Source organism: Dunckerocampus dactyliophorus, chromosome 20 (genome assembly GCF_027744805.1).
Source record: "Dunckerocampus dactyliophorus isolate RoL2022-P2 chromosome 20, RoL_Ddac_1.1, whole genome shotgun sequence".
NCBI classification, from domain to species: domain Eukaryota; kingdom Metazoa; phylum Chordata; class Actinopteri; order Syngnathiformes; family Syngnathidae; genus Dunckerocampus; species Dunckerocampus dactyliophorus.
In genome coordinates, this window is record NC_072838.1 from 16,070,345 (window position 1) to 16,089,469 (window position 19,125).

Below are 19,125 nucleotides of genomic sequence, written 5' to 3' on the forward strand. Positions count from 1 at the left end.
TGGATAGTAAGACGTTTTCAATGACAATTTCTAATTGGATGCAGTTGGTTAATATACCTGTATATAGATATATTTTTATATATATTAAAATTCAACTTGGTCATGATATAAAAAAGTAATAATGTTGCCTACATTCAATAAATAATTCCTATTTCAATTACAATATTTATTTTATTATTTAACGTAGTGTTGTATTTATTAGATGAAAATACAGATAATAAAACTAAATTTAGTCCTGAAATAAAAACACATACTGTATGTGCAATTGATTTTTTTTCATATTATTTTTAACATTTAAAAAAAATGGAAAATTCGACAAATTAATTCACATTTTAATGAAATAATTGTATAATTTCATGATATTTGTTTAGTTATTAGATATAGGTAATACAGATATTCAAATTACATTTGGTCATGAAATAAAATATATTAAAACTTTTTTTTCAGATTACATTTCATATTTAGATGAATGGTAATTTGATAAATTAATTAACATATTAATTTAATTATTTATTTTATATGGAAAAAAATATATAGTTAAAAGGGTGAAAGTTTCAAACAAGAGCGTCACCTTAGGATAGAAATCATGCATTCATCTTTCATAAATAATAGGAAAAATTAAGTTATGAGGTGCACCAGAACTCCTCCAACTCCATGAGCTTCTTGCAGCCTCACAGCGTGCCGACGTCACTGGAGTCCGGACCACTCCTGCAGCAAGTCTACAAAAAAGTCACAGCAGCAGCCCGTTTGCTGCAGTGGAATCTCTCTCTCTCTCACATACACACACACACACACACACACACACACACACACACACACACACACACACAGGTCCTGCTGGAGGCTGCAGAGCACCAAGCTGTCAACACAAGAGGAGGAATAAGCACAGACGAGGAGCTGCAGTGATACAGCTGAGGTAAGAGCGTTTCACTTGTCCAGACGCAGGTGATCCGGTGTAGGTCACAGCGTCATTGAAAGACAGAGATGTGTATTTGCTGGCATGAGTGCAACTAACAAGTAAAAAACGGGGAGGTGTGGATGGGTTGTGATGCTGTGTTGTCCAATCTGGACCTGAGCCAAGTCATACTGCAGCTGCATGCAGACTTTGTGCAAGGTGCCTTTAAAAGGAGTGCTCCCTGGGACAGGATGTTGGATTTAATAGCCAGTCTTGATGCAATTTCATGCAAATAAGGCAGGCACGCACAAAACAATACATTTATTGCCCATATTGTTTAGAAAATGAAATAAATGCTTTGCCCGGTGTGTGTACACCTTTAAGAGGCCTCCGGCTGAGTCACTTTATTAAAGTGGGACTACCAGATAGAGGGTGTCGGAGGCTCAGACGTCACACGACAAAATGTTATGGCAGTTTGACAGACTCAAAACTCTTGTAGCAATTGTGCGCTCATCTCCGTTCCTTCTAGGTTCCTTCCTTCTAGCATCAAGATGGCTCAGAGCAACCCGAAAGACCCGGCACCTTCAATGGGGACGCTTTCCCCGGGCCAGCTGCAGTCTCATTTCAAGATGGAACCAAAGACTCTGGGGGTAAGCAGACAGACGTACGTTAAAAACTGCCACCATATACACCCAAATACATCCTAAACGATTACAGGACGCCCAGTGGGATGCATTATGGTGGTCTCTGCAGTACAACACTCCCACCAGTACCGCCTGTATTAACTACCTCGCTTGTTTTTAGGCCATCCAGATCGTTATTGCGGCTTTGATTCTGTGTCTGAGTGCCTCCGTGCTCCAAATCCACGAGGTCCACTTCACCGGAGACGTAGCCCTCTTTCTCATTGTGGTCATACAGGTCAGACATATGGAATATCATCCAAGTTTTACGTGAATATGACACTGATGGATGAATATCTTCATCACCAGGTGACCTTGTCAGGGTCTGTGTTGATCCACAGCGGGAGGAGACCCACTCTCTTTTGGGTGAGTGTGACATCAAACGTTTATGCACAATTTTATTTTATTTTTCTGGGAAAAAAAATGAGCAGCAGAGGCAACATTCCTGTAATATAGATGATCTTTGACGACTGGTCTTGCCCTAGAGCAGGCGTGACCAATGTACGGCCCGGGGGCCATTTGTAGTCCGCGGCACATTCTAAAAATATGATTTAACAAGAAAACAGAAAAAAATGAAAAAAGTCAGCAGTAATTTTACCAATATTAATGAAAAAAAAGTTGTATTTAACAAGAAAATGTTGTGGTTTTATGAGAATAATGTCATATTATTATGAGGAAACATAATGTCAGTTTGATAGGAGAAAGCTGAAATATTCCGTTGTAATATTATGAGAAACAAACAAAACAAAATACAATTGTAATTTCGGGAAAATTAGGTTGGGGAAGAAGTTTGAATAATATAGGAATAAAGTCTTTTATATTATGCAAAGAAAATTTACAAGAAGAAAGTTGAGATGTTTGGAAAATATAAAAAAAAACCCAGCAAAAGTTAAAAATAAAACAGCTGTAATTTTACAAGAACAATGTCAAAATATTAAGAGAAAAAAGGTGTATTCTAATGAGAAAATGAGAAAAAGGTGCAATATTATGAGGAAAAATATATGCAAATATATGTAGAAAAATAATATAGAATATAGAAAAATATGTTTTTTTTAAAGTCGGAATATTATGAGAAATAAACAACACAAAATAAAGTTGTAAGTTTTAGAAAATTAGGTTGGGGAAAATTTTATAATATTATGGGAATAAAGTCATAATATTATGATTTTGTTTTTTTTTAATACAAAGATTATGTAAGAAGAAAGTTGAAATATTTGGAAAACTAAAAAAAAACCCATCAAAAATGGGGAAAAAAACAGCAGACCTAAGTTCATACTAATTTTACACGTTTTCATCAATATCACAAAGCAGAGATGCTTTTTCTTCTTGAAATATATATAACTTCTTATCATAAAATGAAAATATAAAAGTGGCCCTTGCTTCCTTTCACTTTTCAGTATGTGGCCCTCGCTGGAAAAAGTTTGGCCTAGAGTGCCGTTAAACACATGATCAAAAATGACAACATACTGTATATTGTAGCAAAAATCCTATTGAGGAGGTCTAGGCTGCAACTTTCATAAATACACGCTGTGATAAGTGATTGTTTTGGTTGGCAGGTGAAATGTGCCCTCGTTTTGCATCTCATCAGCGCCGCCTTCGCCACCGCCGCCCTGGGTCTGATGTCCAAGCACCTCCCCTACAGGCAGGACTCCTACCACTGCGAGCACTGCCGGCGACTAGAGCTCCACGCTGTGGTAATGGCACCCACACCCAGATGAAGCCTGGAGCACCATGTGACAGTCGCTAGCTTTTAGCATTCTAAAAGTTATGGGCGAGTTTTCTGGCTCTTGTTTGGTGCAAGACTGAAACAATGTTTGCAAGACAGAATTTGAATGCATGCAGGGTGGTACCCCGCTTCTTGCCCAAACTCAGGCTCAGAGGATAAGCAGTACAGAAAATGTATGGATGGAAGTTATGTGTACATTTAGACAATATTCATGCAGGAAAATATCACATGCTAAAGTGGTAAAACCTGATGATATGTTGAACGCTAACATGCGCACAGGTGGTATGCTAACGTGCACTGTAGCATGATCACAACTTCAGTACAGAAAACGTTAAGACAAACCCATACAAATGCTATATCATGTCCTACAAGTATACTGTAGTCAGGGCTGATGAGGCTGGATAAAGTGCTAACATGCTAACACATAGCAAGAAAGCAACTTGTGAAAATAAAGTACTATGGTTGACCCATAAGGACTTATAGCAGTGCGAGTAGTAACGTACAATTTCAAAAGCCTAATGTGACTGAATATAATGCTAACACTTAGTCTGCTAACATATAGCAAGATAGCAACTTGAGTACAGAAAATATGAAGACAAAACCAAACATTGCTGGGCCTTATAGATAGGCAGTGTACCAAGTGGCTAATTAGAATGGATAAAGTGTTAACTGCTAACAATTGGTATGCTACCATACTGTAGGAGGATAGCAACTTGAGTGCATAAAGTTGTAAGGCACGCCCATAAGGATCATACCTCATGCCGTGTAGTACTAGGTACTATTTCAAAAGCCTAATGAGACTGAATAAAGTGCCAACATGCCAACAGTTGGTATGCTAGCATATAGCAAGTCTGCAACATTTGGTGTGCCAACATACAGCAAGAAAGCAACTTGCATATAGAAAGTACTAAGCTTGACCCATAAGGATTTATAGCAGTGCTAGTAGTAATGTGCAATTTCAAAAGCCTAATGGGACTGAATAAAATGCTAACCCTTAGTCTGCTAACATATAGTAAGATAGCAACTTTACAGAAAATATGAAGACAAAAGCAAACATTGCTGGGCCTTACATACATGTAGTGTATCAAAAGCCTAATGTGACTGAATGAAGTGCTACCACGCTAACATATACCGTAGTGAGATAGCGACTTGAATGGCAGACACCCTAGTAGCAAAGTACAGTACATTCCCAAAAGACTAATGAAAGTGGCTAACATGCTAAAATGCTAACACATCACTGACAGTATATGCAGTATACAGTAGTTGCGTGTTGTCACCAAAGAAGATTCCATGATGTTTTGTCTTTGCAGCAACATTGTTTCAGGAAATGCACCGCGCTGATCGAGCAAAAGTGTGAAGTAAGTGTTTGACGCTCCTTATACACTTTAGAGGGCAGGCATTGGAACATAGTCTAGTCTACGTTCATTTTCATGGACTCCACCTGTGTTTTTCACTCCTAATCCATAGTGCCACTGCTTTGCTCTTTCTCCGGCTAGCTCTTGATTGACGGGATCCTGGGAACGCTGGTGGTCTTCCTGGTGCTGGAGCTGCTCATCTGCATCATCGCCATGCTCTTTGGGCTCACTGTGCTTGCAGCTCGAAGAAGCCAGGTGGGCCTGTCACGTAGTACGGAACCTGTAGAACATCACTGCTACTGGTTTTCCATGCATCCCTGCTATTTTAGTCACAGCTTTTAAAACAAAATAAATGTTCAGGTTCCAAGTGAGCGACCTCGCTATCCCCAGACTCGCCCCCCACCATCTCCATCTCCAGCTGTTCCAGTTGCAGCCGAGCCAAGGGTGTCCCAGGTAAAACACACACATCAAATAAGACAACATTGTCATGAATTGTTCCACGTGTTTGCATCTTGCGTGTTAGCAGGTGGCGGTTGTCGTGACCGAACCAGACTCTGAGCTGGTGGAAGATATCACCACCCCACCTACTGAACCTCAGGTGGAGCCTATCGACCCCTGAACACACACACACACACACACGCACTTCCTGCTCTTGTCATTGTGTTAATACAGATGCCACACCTGGTGCTCTTTAACAATGCGGCACCTCTCGTCTTCTGTCTCCTCCTATGAACAATAGCGAGTTAACTCAGGTGACAATTTGATTGGATTGTGACCGACAAGTCCACAAAAACACACCTGCACTGAAGTGTGGTATAGATCTGTGTTATTAGACATACTGTGTGACCTACATTGAGTCAGTATAGTAGTGTATAGACAGAGATTGTGTGGAGAAAACATATATAATCACCTCACTAATAGTGCGTGTACAGGTATCGAAGATGTAACCTGATGTATTTCCATCTTAAATTAGCTAATAAACAAGAAAATAGTTATTGATGATGTTGCTTTAACACCCGATGTAAAGAAACGTAAAGGCTTTGTATATTATCCACCACGTAACGGCATGTTTATCTTTAAATGTGCATTGATAAAACACTTACTTCAGCAAAAGAACACGACTAAAATGATCAGTCACCACTGGTGTGCACTTAAGCATTGTAATGACTTCTGCATTCCATGACACACATTGTATATTGTATAAATGTGTCAAATAAAACTTTTGAATTCTGTGATGTGTGTGTTTTAAGTATTTCCAGTGCAATGTTAGCAAACAAGGTTAGCAGGAAGAGCTAGATAGAACCAGAATATCGAGCTGCAGATGATTTTACAGGCTCCAAAAGTATGCGGCTCTTGATTAGCAGGACCTGATGGTTAATGTGTACCTAATGTTATGGCCAAGCTGATGGACAGTATGTAAATAAAAACATGGCTAATGCTGGTACACATTTCATTTTATAAGCATAAACAGTACAATACATAATCATAAAGAGATTAAAAATACTTAGATACAATTAATTAATCGCATCATAATTATTAAGCCGTAATAACGATTGCTTTACACTTTGAATATAAACATCTTTAAATGTGACTGACCTCACCAAGATGGTCGACGTGGTCGCGTCAAAGTCGTCACTTCCGGTCCGGTGCTCAAAGGAAGCGCCGATATCAACCCCTCGCTTCCGGTAATGCCTCCTTTTCGGCAGCGGCTATTTCCTCGCCAACATGCCAGTGAGTATATCCACCCTGTCGTCGAATGCTACTTTCACCGTTTGGACAAGCTTTAAAGCGCCCGTTCACGGCTCAATGTTTAGATAAGACATGAGCGATTCGACTGGTGCCCCCCGAGATCGTCCATGTTGAGTTTTAGTCGCAGTTAGACACAAATTAATCGTCACTCCTCGAGCGCATTGTGACTCAAGATGGCGGCGCGCACGCTGCAAACATGGAGCCAGTTTAGCTGTTAGGACTCGCCTGTTCTGCTTAATGTTGACCTAAATGGCGTAACACATCTTGTTTTTTGGTCACGCTTTGTTTATTCAAGTCGTCACTTTGTGGACTGTAAACACAGCTAACGGACACGTTACCGAACGAGAAATGTAGGCCAACCGGGCAGCCTGGATGAGTAAACCGGAACAACCAGATGCATACATGAAAACCACCAATAATGTAATGCTCTTTGCCAGCTAATGTCTTATTAATCCACACTTAATGTTATATTCTTTCGTTTGTAGCTCGCAAAAGACTTGTTGCACCCATCCCCGGAGGAGGAGAAGAGGAGGCATAAGAAGAAGCGCCTTGTTCAGAGTCCTAACTCTTACTTTATGGATGTCAAATGTCCAGGTATGTTTTCAAAGCCATTTCCTTCACTTCTACAAGAAACATCCAAAAGAGGAAAAATACACATTTTTGGTCGTTTAAAAAAAGACATTTTAATTGAATGATTAATTTTAATAAAAATGTGAAATCTATTTCTTCCCTTTTTGCAGCACTGAAATTGTCAGATTTTGAAATACCAAAAAATAAATGACCATTTGTATTCAATTTTTGTTGCACTAAAATTTTTGAAAGTTAATTACACATGTAAGTATGAAAGTGCCCACGAATGTAATATAAATCAATATTATGTGATTATGAAAAGTCAATTACAAATAAAATACGTTTGGATCAATATTTGTCTGTAGCGCTGATATTTAAAGGTTTTTTTTTTTGTAAAACTTAAATGACTAATTGAAATTTTAAAAGGAACTTTACATTTTAAGTTAATCACAAATCTAAAATCTAAACTTTGTAGATTTAAGTGATTTAAAAAAAAAAGACAAATACAAACCTAAATATTAATACAAGTGTAATCAATATTTTTGTAGCACAGATTTCTTAAGTGATTTTTAAAGTTTACAAATCTAAATAAAAAAAATATTTTTATAACGCTTGGATTTAAAAAAAAAAAAAGAAAAGAATTACAAATAAACATTAAACAAAATATGAATGTAACATAACTTGGTTTTTTAAAGTGAATTACAAAGTGTGTGTGTACCTAATGATCTGACTGACTGGTTTTGTGTGTGGGTGGTTTGCAGGATGCTACAAGATCACGACAGTGTTCAGCCACGCACAGACGGTCGTGCTGTGTGTGGGCTGTTCGACAGTCCTGTGTCAGCCCACCGGAGGCAAAGCCCGTCTCACAGAGGGTCAGTAAAACAACTTTTGTACACCTTAACGTCAGGGTATTGTGTACTTTGTTGGTCAAGTTTAAATGTGTGCATATAGAAAGCTAGAGCCAAATGCTGACACGCACTAAATGTGACACGACTTATCCACAAGCTAATTGGGATGCATTTTGCTGCACTGCTAAGTGACTGGACTTCCTCTGTCGTGGTTTTCCAATCTCATTCCAGTGCTAGAAGAACCTCAGTTTGCAGAAGGGTTGAGCTAGACCACTGGCTCCCCCCTTTCGAAGACTGAGAACAAGCAATGGAGCTTAGCTCCACTGTGTTAGCATGCGTGTTGTAGAAGCACAGCTTGGGATGGCATGTGGTGGTAAAACGCTGACTGGCAAAGGCTTTTGTTCATTCTGTCAATGTGCTTTGCTGCAGGGTGCTCTTTTAGGAGGAAGCAGCACTAAAATGTTCTTCCCGGAGCTGAAAGGGAGAGGAAGGGATGGACCGGTCGATGTCAGCGGTGACCCCGGAAGATCAACCCGAGATCTGGCAAATGTATGCAATGACAGACTTGGTCTGTGCTTGAAAGATCGCTGTAACTCCACCCTCCATTCTTGCCTCTCTCAATAAAATGTTGTTTTGGCTAAACAAATGTTTGGTTTAATTGTTTATTAGAAATGAAGATTTTCACATCACACTCCCACCATTCAGTTACTGCTACGTTACAACAGAGAAAGTGCAGTTTTTCATTTGGTACATAAAGCTACTCGGGGACATTGGTAGCAAACTGCATAGGATAGTCACTCAAGCTCAGAGTGCCACTAGTGGTACTCAGGAACACTTTTTTTTTTTTTTTAAAGAAATGCAAATGTATTAAAAGTTGCATTTGAATTTGCTCATGCTGGAAGCAAATGTGATTGCAAGTGGAGGTAGCAAAATTAATGCTGAAGTTGAGAACCCTTGTCCTAGTCGCCAATTCTTTCCATAAATGAAACAAACAGCTTTTGCATATAAAATTAGCACGTTTGACATTTTACCTTCAAAAGGTATTGTCATATTAGTTTTTGTGATTGGTGTGGTTTTAGCAAGAAAAGATGCTATGCTAAGTGGCAGTGTCAATCTATAAAGGAGAATTTGTACAGGATTTCATGTGCAAGTAAGTGTACCAAATGACGTGCACAAAAGCAGCAATACTAACTTCCTCCACCGGGGGCGCAACTCGTCTACCTGTCACCACCCCCTCCTGCTGTCTCGCTTTTCTCCTCTCTCTCCCTGAGCAGGTGTCGGATGGAGGAGTTCTGCATGGACAAAGTGTTGGACAGGAGCGGCATGAGGCTCCGGAAACCCTCCCTTAACTCCTCCACGTGTTTCTCCAAGCCGTGGATGTGCGTGTCCAACTCGGACCTGCAGCCCTGCACCTCGGCCAGGACGTCGTACAAGAGGGTCTGCATCTGTGAGATAACAAGGGTCACAAGGTATGGGTATGCGCTCGTATGGGATTCTGGGACTGTCCGGTCCGGAGATGATGCATCCACTTGCCTCTCTCACCTTGCACAGGTCCACTAGTGTGCTACCTTGATCGGCTAGGATCCTCTTCTCCACCTTCACACGCCGCAACCTGGTGCCACAACCATTTGCTTTTATGAGCAAATAAGCAGTAACAGCAGTTGTGAGATGAAATAGTCAGATCTATGGAAAGGAACTTTTTGCTTTACTGGTGGATGGCCAGCAGCAGCTTCCGCTGGTGCATTCGGACCATGGTGTGGTCCTTTTCCCTGGATAGCTTGGTGTGTTTGTAGATAAGCCACGTCTCTCTCAGAACATTCGCTGCTGCAATCTTTATCTGGAGGACAGGAAACACCACAAGTAATCATCTCTGTTCCTTAAATCTGCCGAAAAAGGCAAAGCTACACAAAAAAAGTGACACGTTTGTTCCTCGCTACCTAAAATGTGCCATTAAAAATGCCATTTTTGACTCTAGATTTATCTTAACATACACATATGCAAGCCGTTTTGTTAACATTTCTATTTGGATCGCTGGCCTTCAATTTTTATTTTTATTTTGTCCACCAGAGGGTGCTACATTTTGCCCATTAAAGGGTGCCTTGCTACTGAAATGAAAGTGTGTCCACTGATGGTTGGAATGGTGTAGACATACAAAAAAGTCTTCTGCCGATGATTGACCCTTCTCAGGGCTTATTATGAATGATAATAATAATAATGACAATCATTTTATAATATTTTAGGTTGAAATAAAATATTGACTTAAAAAATATGGCTGTGATATTTTTACAGTAGTTTTGGAAGGTGGCAATTTTTGCCATGAGGACCTCGACTGCGTTTTTTTTTTTTTTTAACTTCAAAAACAATGCATGAAAATCAGTATTGCTGCCAATCACTGACCGATCCTCCTAGAAATGTATTTTATTTTATTCTTTTTTAAAATTGTGCAGTTATGTAAACACAGAGGTAAAAACATACAGTACATAATTAATATTTTATCAGCATATTTTAGAATCAATGAAGTATTTACTTATTTAAAATGTGAAAAAATGAGTTAGGACACTTCCAAGGGCTCGAACTGACGGGCGCCAAAACATACAGATGTGGTGACAACAGCTGCCCAATGTGAATTCCTGGCGGCATCGCTGCTCCCAGTCATGCCAACAAACTACCTAACTAACCACCAAAGACAACATCGAACCCTTTTGGAGATGTGCGAGTCCATCATGAAGTTGTGCACGTGCTTCTCAGCTCGCGTCAGCTCCAGCTTGCGTGCGACCACCGCCACCACCAGCACGGTGCAGCCCGCTCCCTGCGGACACGTTTTAGCGATTACAAAGGCTCATGGGATTTCCTTCATGTCGATTCATGACCCGCTCACCATTATCCCTGTGAGGAGGCAGATGCTCCTCCCACAATAGGTGTGAGGGACAACGTCCCCGTAGCCGATGGACAAGAACGTGACGGAGACCATCCACAGGGCCTCCATGTAGTTGCTGCTCAGGTCCCTGTAGTTGTGGTGTCTAAGGAGGGGGCACATTGGATCTTAGTGGATCCGACTGAAAACAGAACAGGGTTGTGTGACTACCTCTCACACACGTGGAGGCCCCAGGCGGCCACGATCCACAGGGAGACGCTGAAGATCATGAGCACGGTGCCCGGATAGGTGGTCATCAGGGTTTTGCCCACAAAGCGGGTGTTGAAGTGGATCTGGGAGGAGCGGAGACGGACATTGTCAGATTAGGATATTAGGATTATATAATACATCAGGAAACGTGTTGTCAATCTGCCTTGGAAGGCGAGGGAGGCAAAGATCATTCGTTCATTTTCTACTGCTTATCCTGTTCAGGGTCACAGCTGAGCTGGAGCCTATCCCAGCTGACCCCCTGGACCTAACAAGCACAACCTGTCGTTATCCCTTCTTTGGTTTATTATTCTACCGGGGCTCTCAAAATGGGCTACGGTATCTTCTTCAATATCACCACATAAAAGTGTAATACACCAGCTTCGCCACTAGGAAGAGCAAGTGACCTCATAGGACGGCGTATTAGGGCCACATTGAAAAAAACATCGGAGTTAAATATGAGGTAACCGCCCAGTCTCCTATAGTCCCTGGGGGCGTGGTCTACTAAATAAACTTTGGCTGATATAGTTTTTCTTTAAGTAGCTCCATTTGCCGTATCGTGTGTGGCCAGCATCCAGCAGCTTTATCTACCTCTGCATGTGCTTTAAAACGTGTTGACTGAGCAACTCAGCTGCTGTTGTGAAACGCATGCGTGTTACACTTGCTGTGCTGTTTGTTTACAATGAACTCATCAGCGCTCCTTACCGCTATGACAACATTGGTTCTGTTGTCGCTGTGTTGCATGATATACTTGTGAGTAAATGACCGTGTTGCCAAAGAGAGCTGTGTTTTCCTAGCCACTTTCTCATGCACTCCAAATCATTATTAAAAGGATAGGAATAACGTGTTATACATAATACGTTTTCAACAGCCTCTCTCCAATTATTGCCCGCTTAAGTCGCTGATATAATAACAGCGTTTATTAAAGTGCAAATCCACTCGTAATACGTGACGAGTAAATCCAAAACGATGTAAATCCTGTAAGATCCCTACACCGGGGTGCGACCTCCCAACCTTATTGAGCGCCCCGATGCTGCGTGACGCCGTGTCGGTGAAGAGTCGGCTGTGCAGCATCATGGCACGGCCCAGCAGGTAGAGCCTGAGGAACATGGGCAGCGCCAGCACGATCTCCAGCTCCGTCTCAGACAGCGGCAGCGACGCCGTGGTCTGCTGGAAGTATGCCAGCAGGCCCACCGGGTAGGGGTGGATGGCCACCGCCGCCAGCTCCAGCGCTATCAGGGCCAAACGTTCGGTCGTCATGGCGATGCGCCAATCCTCCGCCCCGCTGTCGTGAATGTAGAGCTGGAAGGAAGGAGGTGAGCGTCACATTGTGAGAGAGCGTCTATGCCCACAGTGGGCATGCACCCAACAAGAATGAGGTCCCAAGCGCACAAAGCATTCCAGTGAAACAAAAAGTGTGTACTGGTGGCAAAGATCACGTTACCTGCACCTCACAGCAGTGGTACGCCACAATGAGGCCCAGCAGGATGATGGTGGACACACTGATGATGGATTTCAGCGTGAGTGAGAAGACGGAGCTCTGTGGGACACACACACACACACACACACACACACATCAATACAAAGCTCAATGTACGGCCAGTCATCCTACATAATCTTATAATCTTGCATACATTTTATTAATCCACTTGCAGGACATAATGAAAACGCTTTTACGGCCATGCTGCACTTTTACTGCAGGTGGTGGTGGAATCACAGCACGCTGCAGCATACTACGTACCATGTCAGACCACAGCATGCCATACAATGTCATACTATTGACTTTACAACATTACCACAGCATGTCACGCAATATCATACCATGACAATGGTATTACATTATCACAGCATACCATTTAATATCATACTAACCCATGACAACATTACCACAGCATGCCATACACTATCATACTGCTGGCTTTATAACATTACCACAGCATGCCATACACTATCATACTGCTGGCTTTATAACATTACCGCAGCATGCCATACACTATCATACTGCTGGCTTTATAACATTACCGCAGCATGCCATACACTATCATACTGCTGGCTTTATAACATTACCGCAGCATGCCATACACTATCATACTGTTGGCCTTATAACATTACCGCAGCATGCCATACAATATCGTACCACAGCCATTATGATATTGCCACAGCATGCCATACACTATCATACTGCTGGCTTTACAACATTACCACAGCATATTGTGCAATATCACACCATAACATTGGTATTACATGACCGCAGTATACCATTTCATATCATACACAACATTACCACAGCATGCAATACAATATCACCCTGCACCATGCCATTACATCACCACCGCATGCCATACAATGTCATACTTAATCACAGCATAGCATCATTTCCATGACATAACATAAGCTATCATACCACATTATACCATAACAATACCACAGCATGCCATGCACCATCATACCATACCAAACCATACCATACCATAACATTGCCATTACAGCATTACCGGAGCATGCCATACAATATCAAACCATTGACATTACAACATGCCAACAACAGCATGCCATACCTCATCGTATCATACCATGTCATTACCATATCATACCACACTATGTTATAGCATACCATATCATACCATACCATGATAACATTACCATACAACAGCATGCCATACCACACCTATGATAGCTATAGCATATGCTATCATACCATAGCGATCACCGTACAGCAGCGTTACCATGGCAGTATAGCAGCACTGTATGTTGTATACCTGACCTTGCTGTAGACGCTCCAGGACAGCTCCGTCTCCATCACCATCATGACCATGCCAAAAATCCCCACAGCAAGAGCGCAGTCGTTCAGGCGCTGCCTCCGGAGAAACAGAGCCCTCCTACGCACCAGCCGCCAGCCGATGCTGTGGGTCTTCCAGTACTGGTCGTCCTTCGTGTCCGCCTTGTGTTTGGGACTGGATTGCGGAGTTAGGGGGGCGTTGCACTCGGACCCCGGCAGCAGGCCCGCTGCCTCCGACGGTGGAGACTCGTCGTCCCTGCTGGTGATGATGATCTCTGGGAGGCTCTGGCGGTCGTTCATCTCCAAGGAAAGGTGAGCTGGCCTCCTTGCATCCTTGACGTGGACTTGCCTTCTGCAGCTCTTAAAGGGTGACCCGCAAGGGGAAACGTCATTGAAGGAGGACACTTTCTCCTGGGGTCTAGAAGCGTTTGAGTTTTTGGCTTTGCCTTTGTGATTACGCTCCTTGTGGGATTGTTTGCAACCCTCTGACCTTTTCCTGTCCTTGCCTTTCGTTTTGTCTCCTCTCCTCACAGAGCACGGAGAGGCTCTGGGGCAAAGGTGGCCGTTGTATAAAGGCATGGTGGCCATGGCCTGGGTCCTGTCCAGCCACACCGTGTGGTCCACCGACCTCTGCATCGTGTGGTGTAGCCCGCACTGGGGAGGGCAGGCCCGACGGGGTGAAAGCGTCCTCGGCGGAGGCAGGAGGGAGCGCTGGTCCTCCGTGCCGCCTTCATCCACCAGTGTAAAGCTGACGGAGGTGGCGTGGTGGTCCATGGCGTCAGGAATGACTTTCAGAGTAAAGAGGGCAGCATTAAAAAGGTCTGGTTTGGATTGCAACGGAACTTTTGGAAGGCTTTTCTCATAGAAAATAACCTGCAGTCAGTGTTCTGTTGTCACAGCAGACGATGTTTCAACATTAAAACATTTCTCACATTAGCAACTGTCACACCAGAGTCATACGTCAGCCACTGTGTGGTTAAATTCAGTGAAACCAACATTAAGTGAAACTACTCACTTGTTCAAGACTCCTGGATTTTTTTTTTGCTTTGTTTGAGGAAATTCTTCCTCAAAACCTTGAAATTGTACTGCTTTCGGAGGGTTTGACTTTGGAAATGTTAATGTCATTTAACAAAGTGTGTGCACTTGCACCGTCTGAGATTTAATTCAAGAGATACACAAAAAACACATTCGTGGGGAAAAAACATAATTGTAATTTTTTGCATGAAATTCCGTTATTAAAATATATATTGATTTATTATCTACACGTTTTATATGCATTCATATATAACACATATTTTGTAAGATGTGTCCACTGTGATTGTATTTATTTTTTGTTATTCAAATATTATATTAATTTATTATGCATGTATTTGTTGATATTAATTTATGAACATATAATATTTGTTTATTACAACTGTATTTATTTTGGAATAAATTTATATATTTATTATGTAATATAATGAGTATTTTAGCTTGACTTGTCCAAGTTTTTTACTTATTCAATTCGTCTAAAAGCAACACAATGAGGTTTTTAAACAACACAACTTACCTTTTTCCAAAAAAAAAAAGCTTTATTTGTTATTTCCACAGGGTTTCAATGGTCCTGTTGACTGTGGAATTAAAATAAAAAAATCATCCAATGAAAATCCTTTCACAAATCGTTAGACTGATAAATAATAAGAAGAATTTTAAACAAAAACGACTACATGAAGAGTTTACAGGACTGATGTAATCAGACGACCACATAGCAAAGCCCACCGTTGTGGAAACAAACTTTCCTGCGGTCCATTAGCAGCCTCGTCATGGTGGAGCTCCTCCCAGATGCCAGGAGAGGTTATGAGCCTCCTCGCTGTATGATGACACGTGATGAGGTAAACAGCCATGCATGGATATCCATGACATGTCCCGTGCATTTATTCACTCGCCTGGCTGCGTTCCCGTGCACCACCATCAGGACGTCTTCCTTAAAGCTGGGCTTAATGACGGCGCAGACTCGACCTGCAGATGTTGCAAAGAGTCATCTGTCAGCGTGCCGATTACATCACTTTTTAGTCCAAATTTTGCACCAATCAGTCTTATGACCGCCAATGGAGGAACCCTACCAATTCCTTTTTTTTTGTTATTATGATAACAGCCCCCAGTATTCATTCAGCAGATTACAGTTTAATCAAGTCAGACCCCAGTAGCTATGAGCTTATGAAAAATCAAATATGTCACCCCTTTGCCAAACAATGCGCGCAGGGCAGGTGGAATATTAAGCGCTAAAGTCATAACAATGACATCCTGTGTGGTTATTTATCTAAATCCATGTGACAGATGGATCTACAGATAATATGGCTCGCTGCAAATGGAGAGGCTGGAGAAGAGGAGCGGGCAGGGGGGAGAATCCGGATAGTTGCAGGATAAAGATGGGTGTTATCTAATCGGAAGACGATGTGTATTATTAAGGGGAGGATGGACAGAATGGAGTTTTGGACAATCATATGCTTCCATGAGGACTGTAAAGGCATGATTGGCTGAGTTTGGTGCGGAAGAGACCCCATATAAGCACCTTTGGTCTCTTGCAGGGCCAACAAAAGTGACCTCTGACCTCAGAGCTTGTAGAACGTCTTCCCAGAAGAGTTGATGCCATTCCGTCGGCAAATAAATTATATTTTTGTCTACAGTATTTTCACTCCCTGTTGGTTTAACGGCCACACGTCCCATTACTTTTGCGCATCGGGTACGCCTGCATGTGAGGCATCGGCAAATCTCACCAGACTTCTGCTCGGTGAGCACCCAAAGCCACAAGCCTTTTGCTTTTTCTTGGGCTTTTTTTGCGATGTGTGTGACGCCACCACACAACAGCACAGCTATGGCAAAGAGGAAAAGTGTGATGATAACCACAGAACAAGAAAATTGAACTTACAGCAACATAGGAAAGCGGTTTAATATCACACACAATTGAATTGTTATTAAGATGTTAGTGTACAGTAAATACAATTATTATGTAATGCACAGTAGTACCAACAAAATGCCACTAGGTGACAGTATTGCTGAGCCAACATCCCCCTCCCTCTGTGTTTTGGTGAGTAGTTTTACTTCATTTGAGTTTTATTGTACAGCAGCTTGTATGACAGTTAAGAATGTTAAAATACTGCCAACTCATCCACTTTACATGTAGAAGTACTGATGAAAAATGATTAATTGGGGTTATTTAGCTAACATGAAGCACTACTTCAATAATAAACGCATGGCTACATGCTACGTCTCTGGCAGTGCCACTCACAACCAAGCTTATTTTTTGGATCCAGCTCTTGGATTGGTTCTTATCAGATTAGTGTACCTAATGAAGAGTCTGGCCAGATGCTCGTCCCCAATCTCCAGGAGCCTCCCAAAGTGTGTGAGGGTCAATGCTGATTGGCAGATTGCATCTTTATGTACACATCTGCCAGTGTGTCAATTAATTCAAGCCTCCAGCCAAGTGCTTGTAAATCCTGCCAGTATAGCCGCTAGCTTAGCATGTCTCCCTGCCTGTGTGTGTGTGTGTGTGTGTGTGTGTGTGCGCGCGTGTGGCTGCAGGCCAGTCGTCTTCAATTATAGCCTCCTCTATTGCATCACCCCATTGGCATGCATGTAAGTGGAATTAAACGGAGATACTTGCAGCCATTAATTACTGCGGCTGCTAAACGATGCTTCACGCCCCTGCAGGGTGCACAGACAAACGTCACTTCATTTTCTGCTTTCAGTTTGAATTGTTTCATAGCAATAATTCAGGGCCTCAAAGTGAAAGACTAATTGAATTTACCCCGAAATGTCAAACTATTAATATTTCAGGCCGAGAGTGCCTCAGTTAATGAAGTTTTTAAGTCTGTGGCGCCTCCGGCTGACATATTGGATGTTGGTGGTGGATTTGTCAATTGTAGACTATCAAGTGGAGGTGGTGTGTCAGCGTAGGAGAGCTGCTCGTCTAATGAGCGGAGTCTTTAAGAAAAGACAACAAGCAGACATGCAAGCCCCACGCTAGCCCAAGACCGCCAGTATTCGCACTTAAACCCAAAACTATTCATACCAATTTTGACTTGTATTTTGTGATTTTAGCTGGAAATGACACAAGAAAGGGGCAAAAGACCACACTATTATACGTAGTAAAAGACGCTAATTTAAAAAAATGTGCGTATACAATTTTCAGCGCCATGTTTTTAAGCATCTACTCCAAAAACTCAAGTCAAAGATCTTCTATAGCACAGAAACAGTCTGCTAGGTTCTTAAGTATCTACTGCAACAACCGGAGTCCAAGATCTTCTATATGACTGCATCACTCTGCTGTGTTTTTAACACAAAGCAAAGATCTTTGATAGAACAGGATCACGCTGAAGTCCAAGACCTTCTATATGACAGGAGTATTATGCTTCTGGTCTACCTGTATCTCACCTGTATATGGAGTACACATTGGTGTGCTCTATTGTTGCAGTACCACAACACGCCACTAGATGCCACCCATGTTTCTGTGTGCTAATCCTATGGAGCATGATGATGAATAATAGTTTTTGTTGAAAACTACTCAGTAAAATTGCATGCAGGAAGTAATCTGTGATGGTCCGTCTTGTGCTCACCTTCCATCCTGAGTGCGCAGCACAGCATGAAGTCTAGCAGGCTTCCTCGGAGAGACGGCTCATTCCAAAGGGAAGTGTCCAAGTAATAGGGTCATCTATTATCCAGCCCAACTCCTTCCTTCGTCTATCAGCTTCTTGCTGCCTCTGCTCTTGCATCAGCATTCCCTGGAGGACAAATGAGGAACACACTTTTAAAGATGCACGCATTCACCAGGGAGTCCTCCTGCAGTCAGTCCATTAAAGGAGGAAAAAACATACTGTACATGCGTCCCCAAAATCAGCATCAGCACATCCATCACATGCATTTTACAGCTGTCATATCTGTTGCTTCAATTCATATTTTAGACTCTACATTTAGCTTTTCATAAACTAATGCAGTCCTTTACGTTGGACCTCTGCTTAACTTTATATTTTTAGATTTGTCCACCAGATGGCGCCACTTTGTCCCCATTGAAAGCATACAGCTTTCATTTTTTATTGTTGTCTGCAAGGGTGCCTTGCTGTGTTTTCACTTTTGCTTTGTCTGTGTGTATATGTTGAAGGGTTAAAGACAGTAACGTCATTGGAAGCTGCATTGAAAGCTTCATGTTCTACGTGACAAGGTACATACTTGCCGCGCCGTCATGATGCTGCAACGTGGGCAGCATCATGTGAAAACAAAGCCAGAACCATCCATGTGACTGACTCAATGTGCTGTGTTTGAAATAAACAAATACAACTGAATAAATATGCCACGGCCCAATCAAAAAGCAGCGTGTGCTGCAGATGGCCCCCGTACTGTGCTTTGGAGACCCCTGAAATACCAAA

At 42.1% G+C, this 19,125-nt stretch overlaps 3 protein-coding genes and 1 non-coding gene across 12 annotated transcripts; 3 read left to right on the forward strand and 1 right to left on the reverse strand.

Annotated features, from left to right (window-relative positions):
- Positions 1 to 603: 603 nt before the first annotated feature.
- On the forward strand, positions 604 to 5,867 carry si:dkey-81h8.1 (uncharacterized protein LOC100034657 homolog). Of its 4 annotated transcripts, none has more exons than XM_054762930.1 (9): positions 604 to 916; positions 1,425 to 1,545; positions 1,700 to 1,813; positions 1,885 to 1,941; positions 3,132 to 3,269; positions 4,612 to 4,659; positions 4,798 to 4,911; positions 5,017 to 5,109; positions 5,180 to 5,867. In XM_054762930.1, exons 2-9 carry the CDS (start codon positions 1,447 to 1,449, stop codon positions 5,273 to 5,275), a joined length of 759 nt encoding a protein of 252 aa, XP_054618905.1. In that variant the 5' UTR covers positions 604 to 916; positions 1,425 to 1,446; the 3' UTR covers positions 5,276 to 5,867. The 4 variants fall into 4 exon arrangements, with proteins under 4 accessions (XP_054618905.1, XP_054618903.1, XP_054618904.1 ...); XM_054762928.1 differs by having other exon boundaries at positions 672 to 916; positions 5,183 to 5,867; XM_054762929.1 differs by lacking the exon at positions 4,612 to 4,659 and having other exon boundaries at positions 676 to 916.
- Positions 5,868 to 6,329: 462 nt separating this feature from the next.
- On the forward strand, positions 6,330 to 8,469 carry LOC129172832 (40S ribosomal protein S27). Of its 2 annotated transcripts, none has more exons than XM_054762934.1 (4): positions 6,330 to 6,387; positions 6,891 to 6,999; positions 7,737 to 7,847; positions 8,253 to 8,469. In XM_054762934.1, the coding sequence occupies exons 1-4, from the start codon at positions 6,382 to 6,384 to the stop codon at positions 8,279 to 8,281; spliced, it is 255 nt and encodes an 84-aa protein (XP_054618909.1). In that variant the 5' UTR covers positions 6,330 to 6,381; the 3' UTR covers positions 8,282 to 8,469. The 2 variants fall into 2 exon arrangements, with proteins under 2 accessions (XP_054618909.1, XP_054618908.1); XM_054762933.1 differs by lacking the exon at positions 6,330 to 6,387 and adding an exon at positions 6,763 to 6,825.
- On the reverse strand, positions 7,536 to 18,873 carry LOC129172827 (small conductance calcium-activated potassium channel protein 1-like). 5 transcript variants are annotated; one of them, XM_054762918.1, is made up of 11 exons: positions 18,319 to 18,873; positions 15,482 to 15,721; positions 15,273 to 15,333; positions 13,709 to 14,511; positions 12,389 to 12,484; positions 11,959 to 12,246; positions 10,909 to 11,030; positions 10,702 to 10,843; positions 10,522 to 10,632; positions 9,533 to 9,660; positions 7,536 to 9,435 (listed from the first exon to the last, which is right to left on the reverse strand). In XM_054762918.1, exons 4-11 carry the CDS (start codon positions 14,495 to 14,497, stop codon positions 9,048 to 9,050), a joined length of 2,064 nt encoding a protein of 687 aa, XP_054618893.1. In that variant the 5' UTR covers positions 14,498 to 14,511; positions 15,273 to 15,333; positions 15,482 to 15,721; positions 18,319 to 18,873; the 3' UTR covers positions 7,536 to 9,047. The 5 variants fall into 5 exon arrangements, with proteins under 5 accessions (XP_054618893.1, XP_054618892.1, XP_054618890.1 ...); XM_054762917.1 differs by having other exon boundaries at positions 15,430 to 15,721; XM_054762920.1 differs by having other exon boundaries at positions 7,538 to 9,268; positions 9,366 to 9,435; positions 15,273 to 15,721.
- Positions 8,000 to 8,129, forward strand: LOC129173718 (small nucleolar RNA SNORA35). Its single transcript, XR_008567295.1, has one exon. It is a non-coding gene; the product is annotated as a small nucleolar RNA SNORA35 (small nucleolar RNA).
- Positions 18,874 to 19,125: the final 252 nt, after the last annotated feature.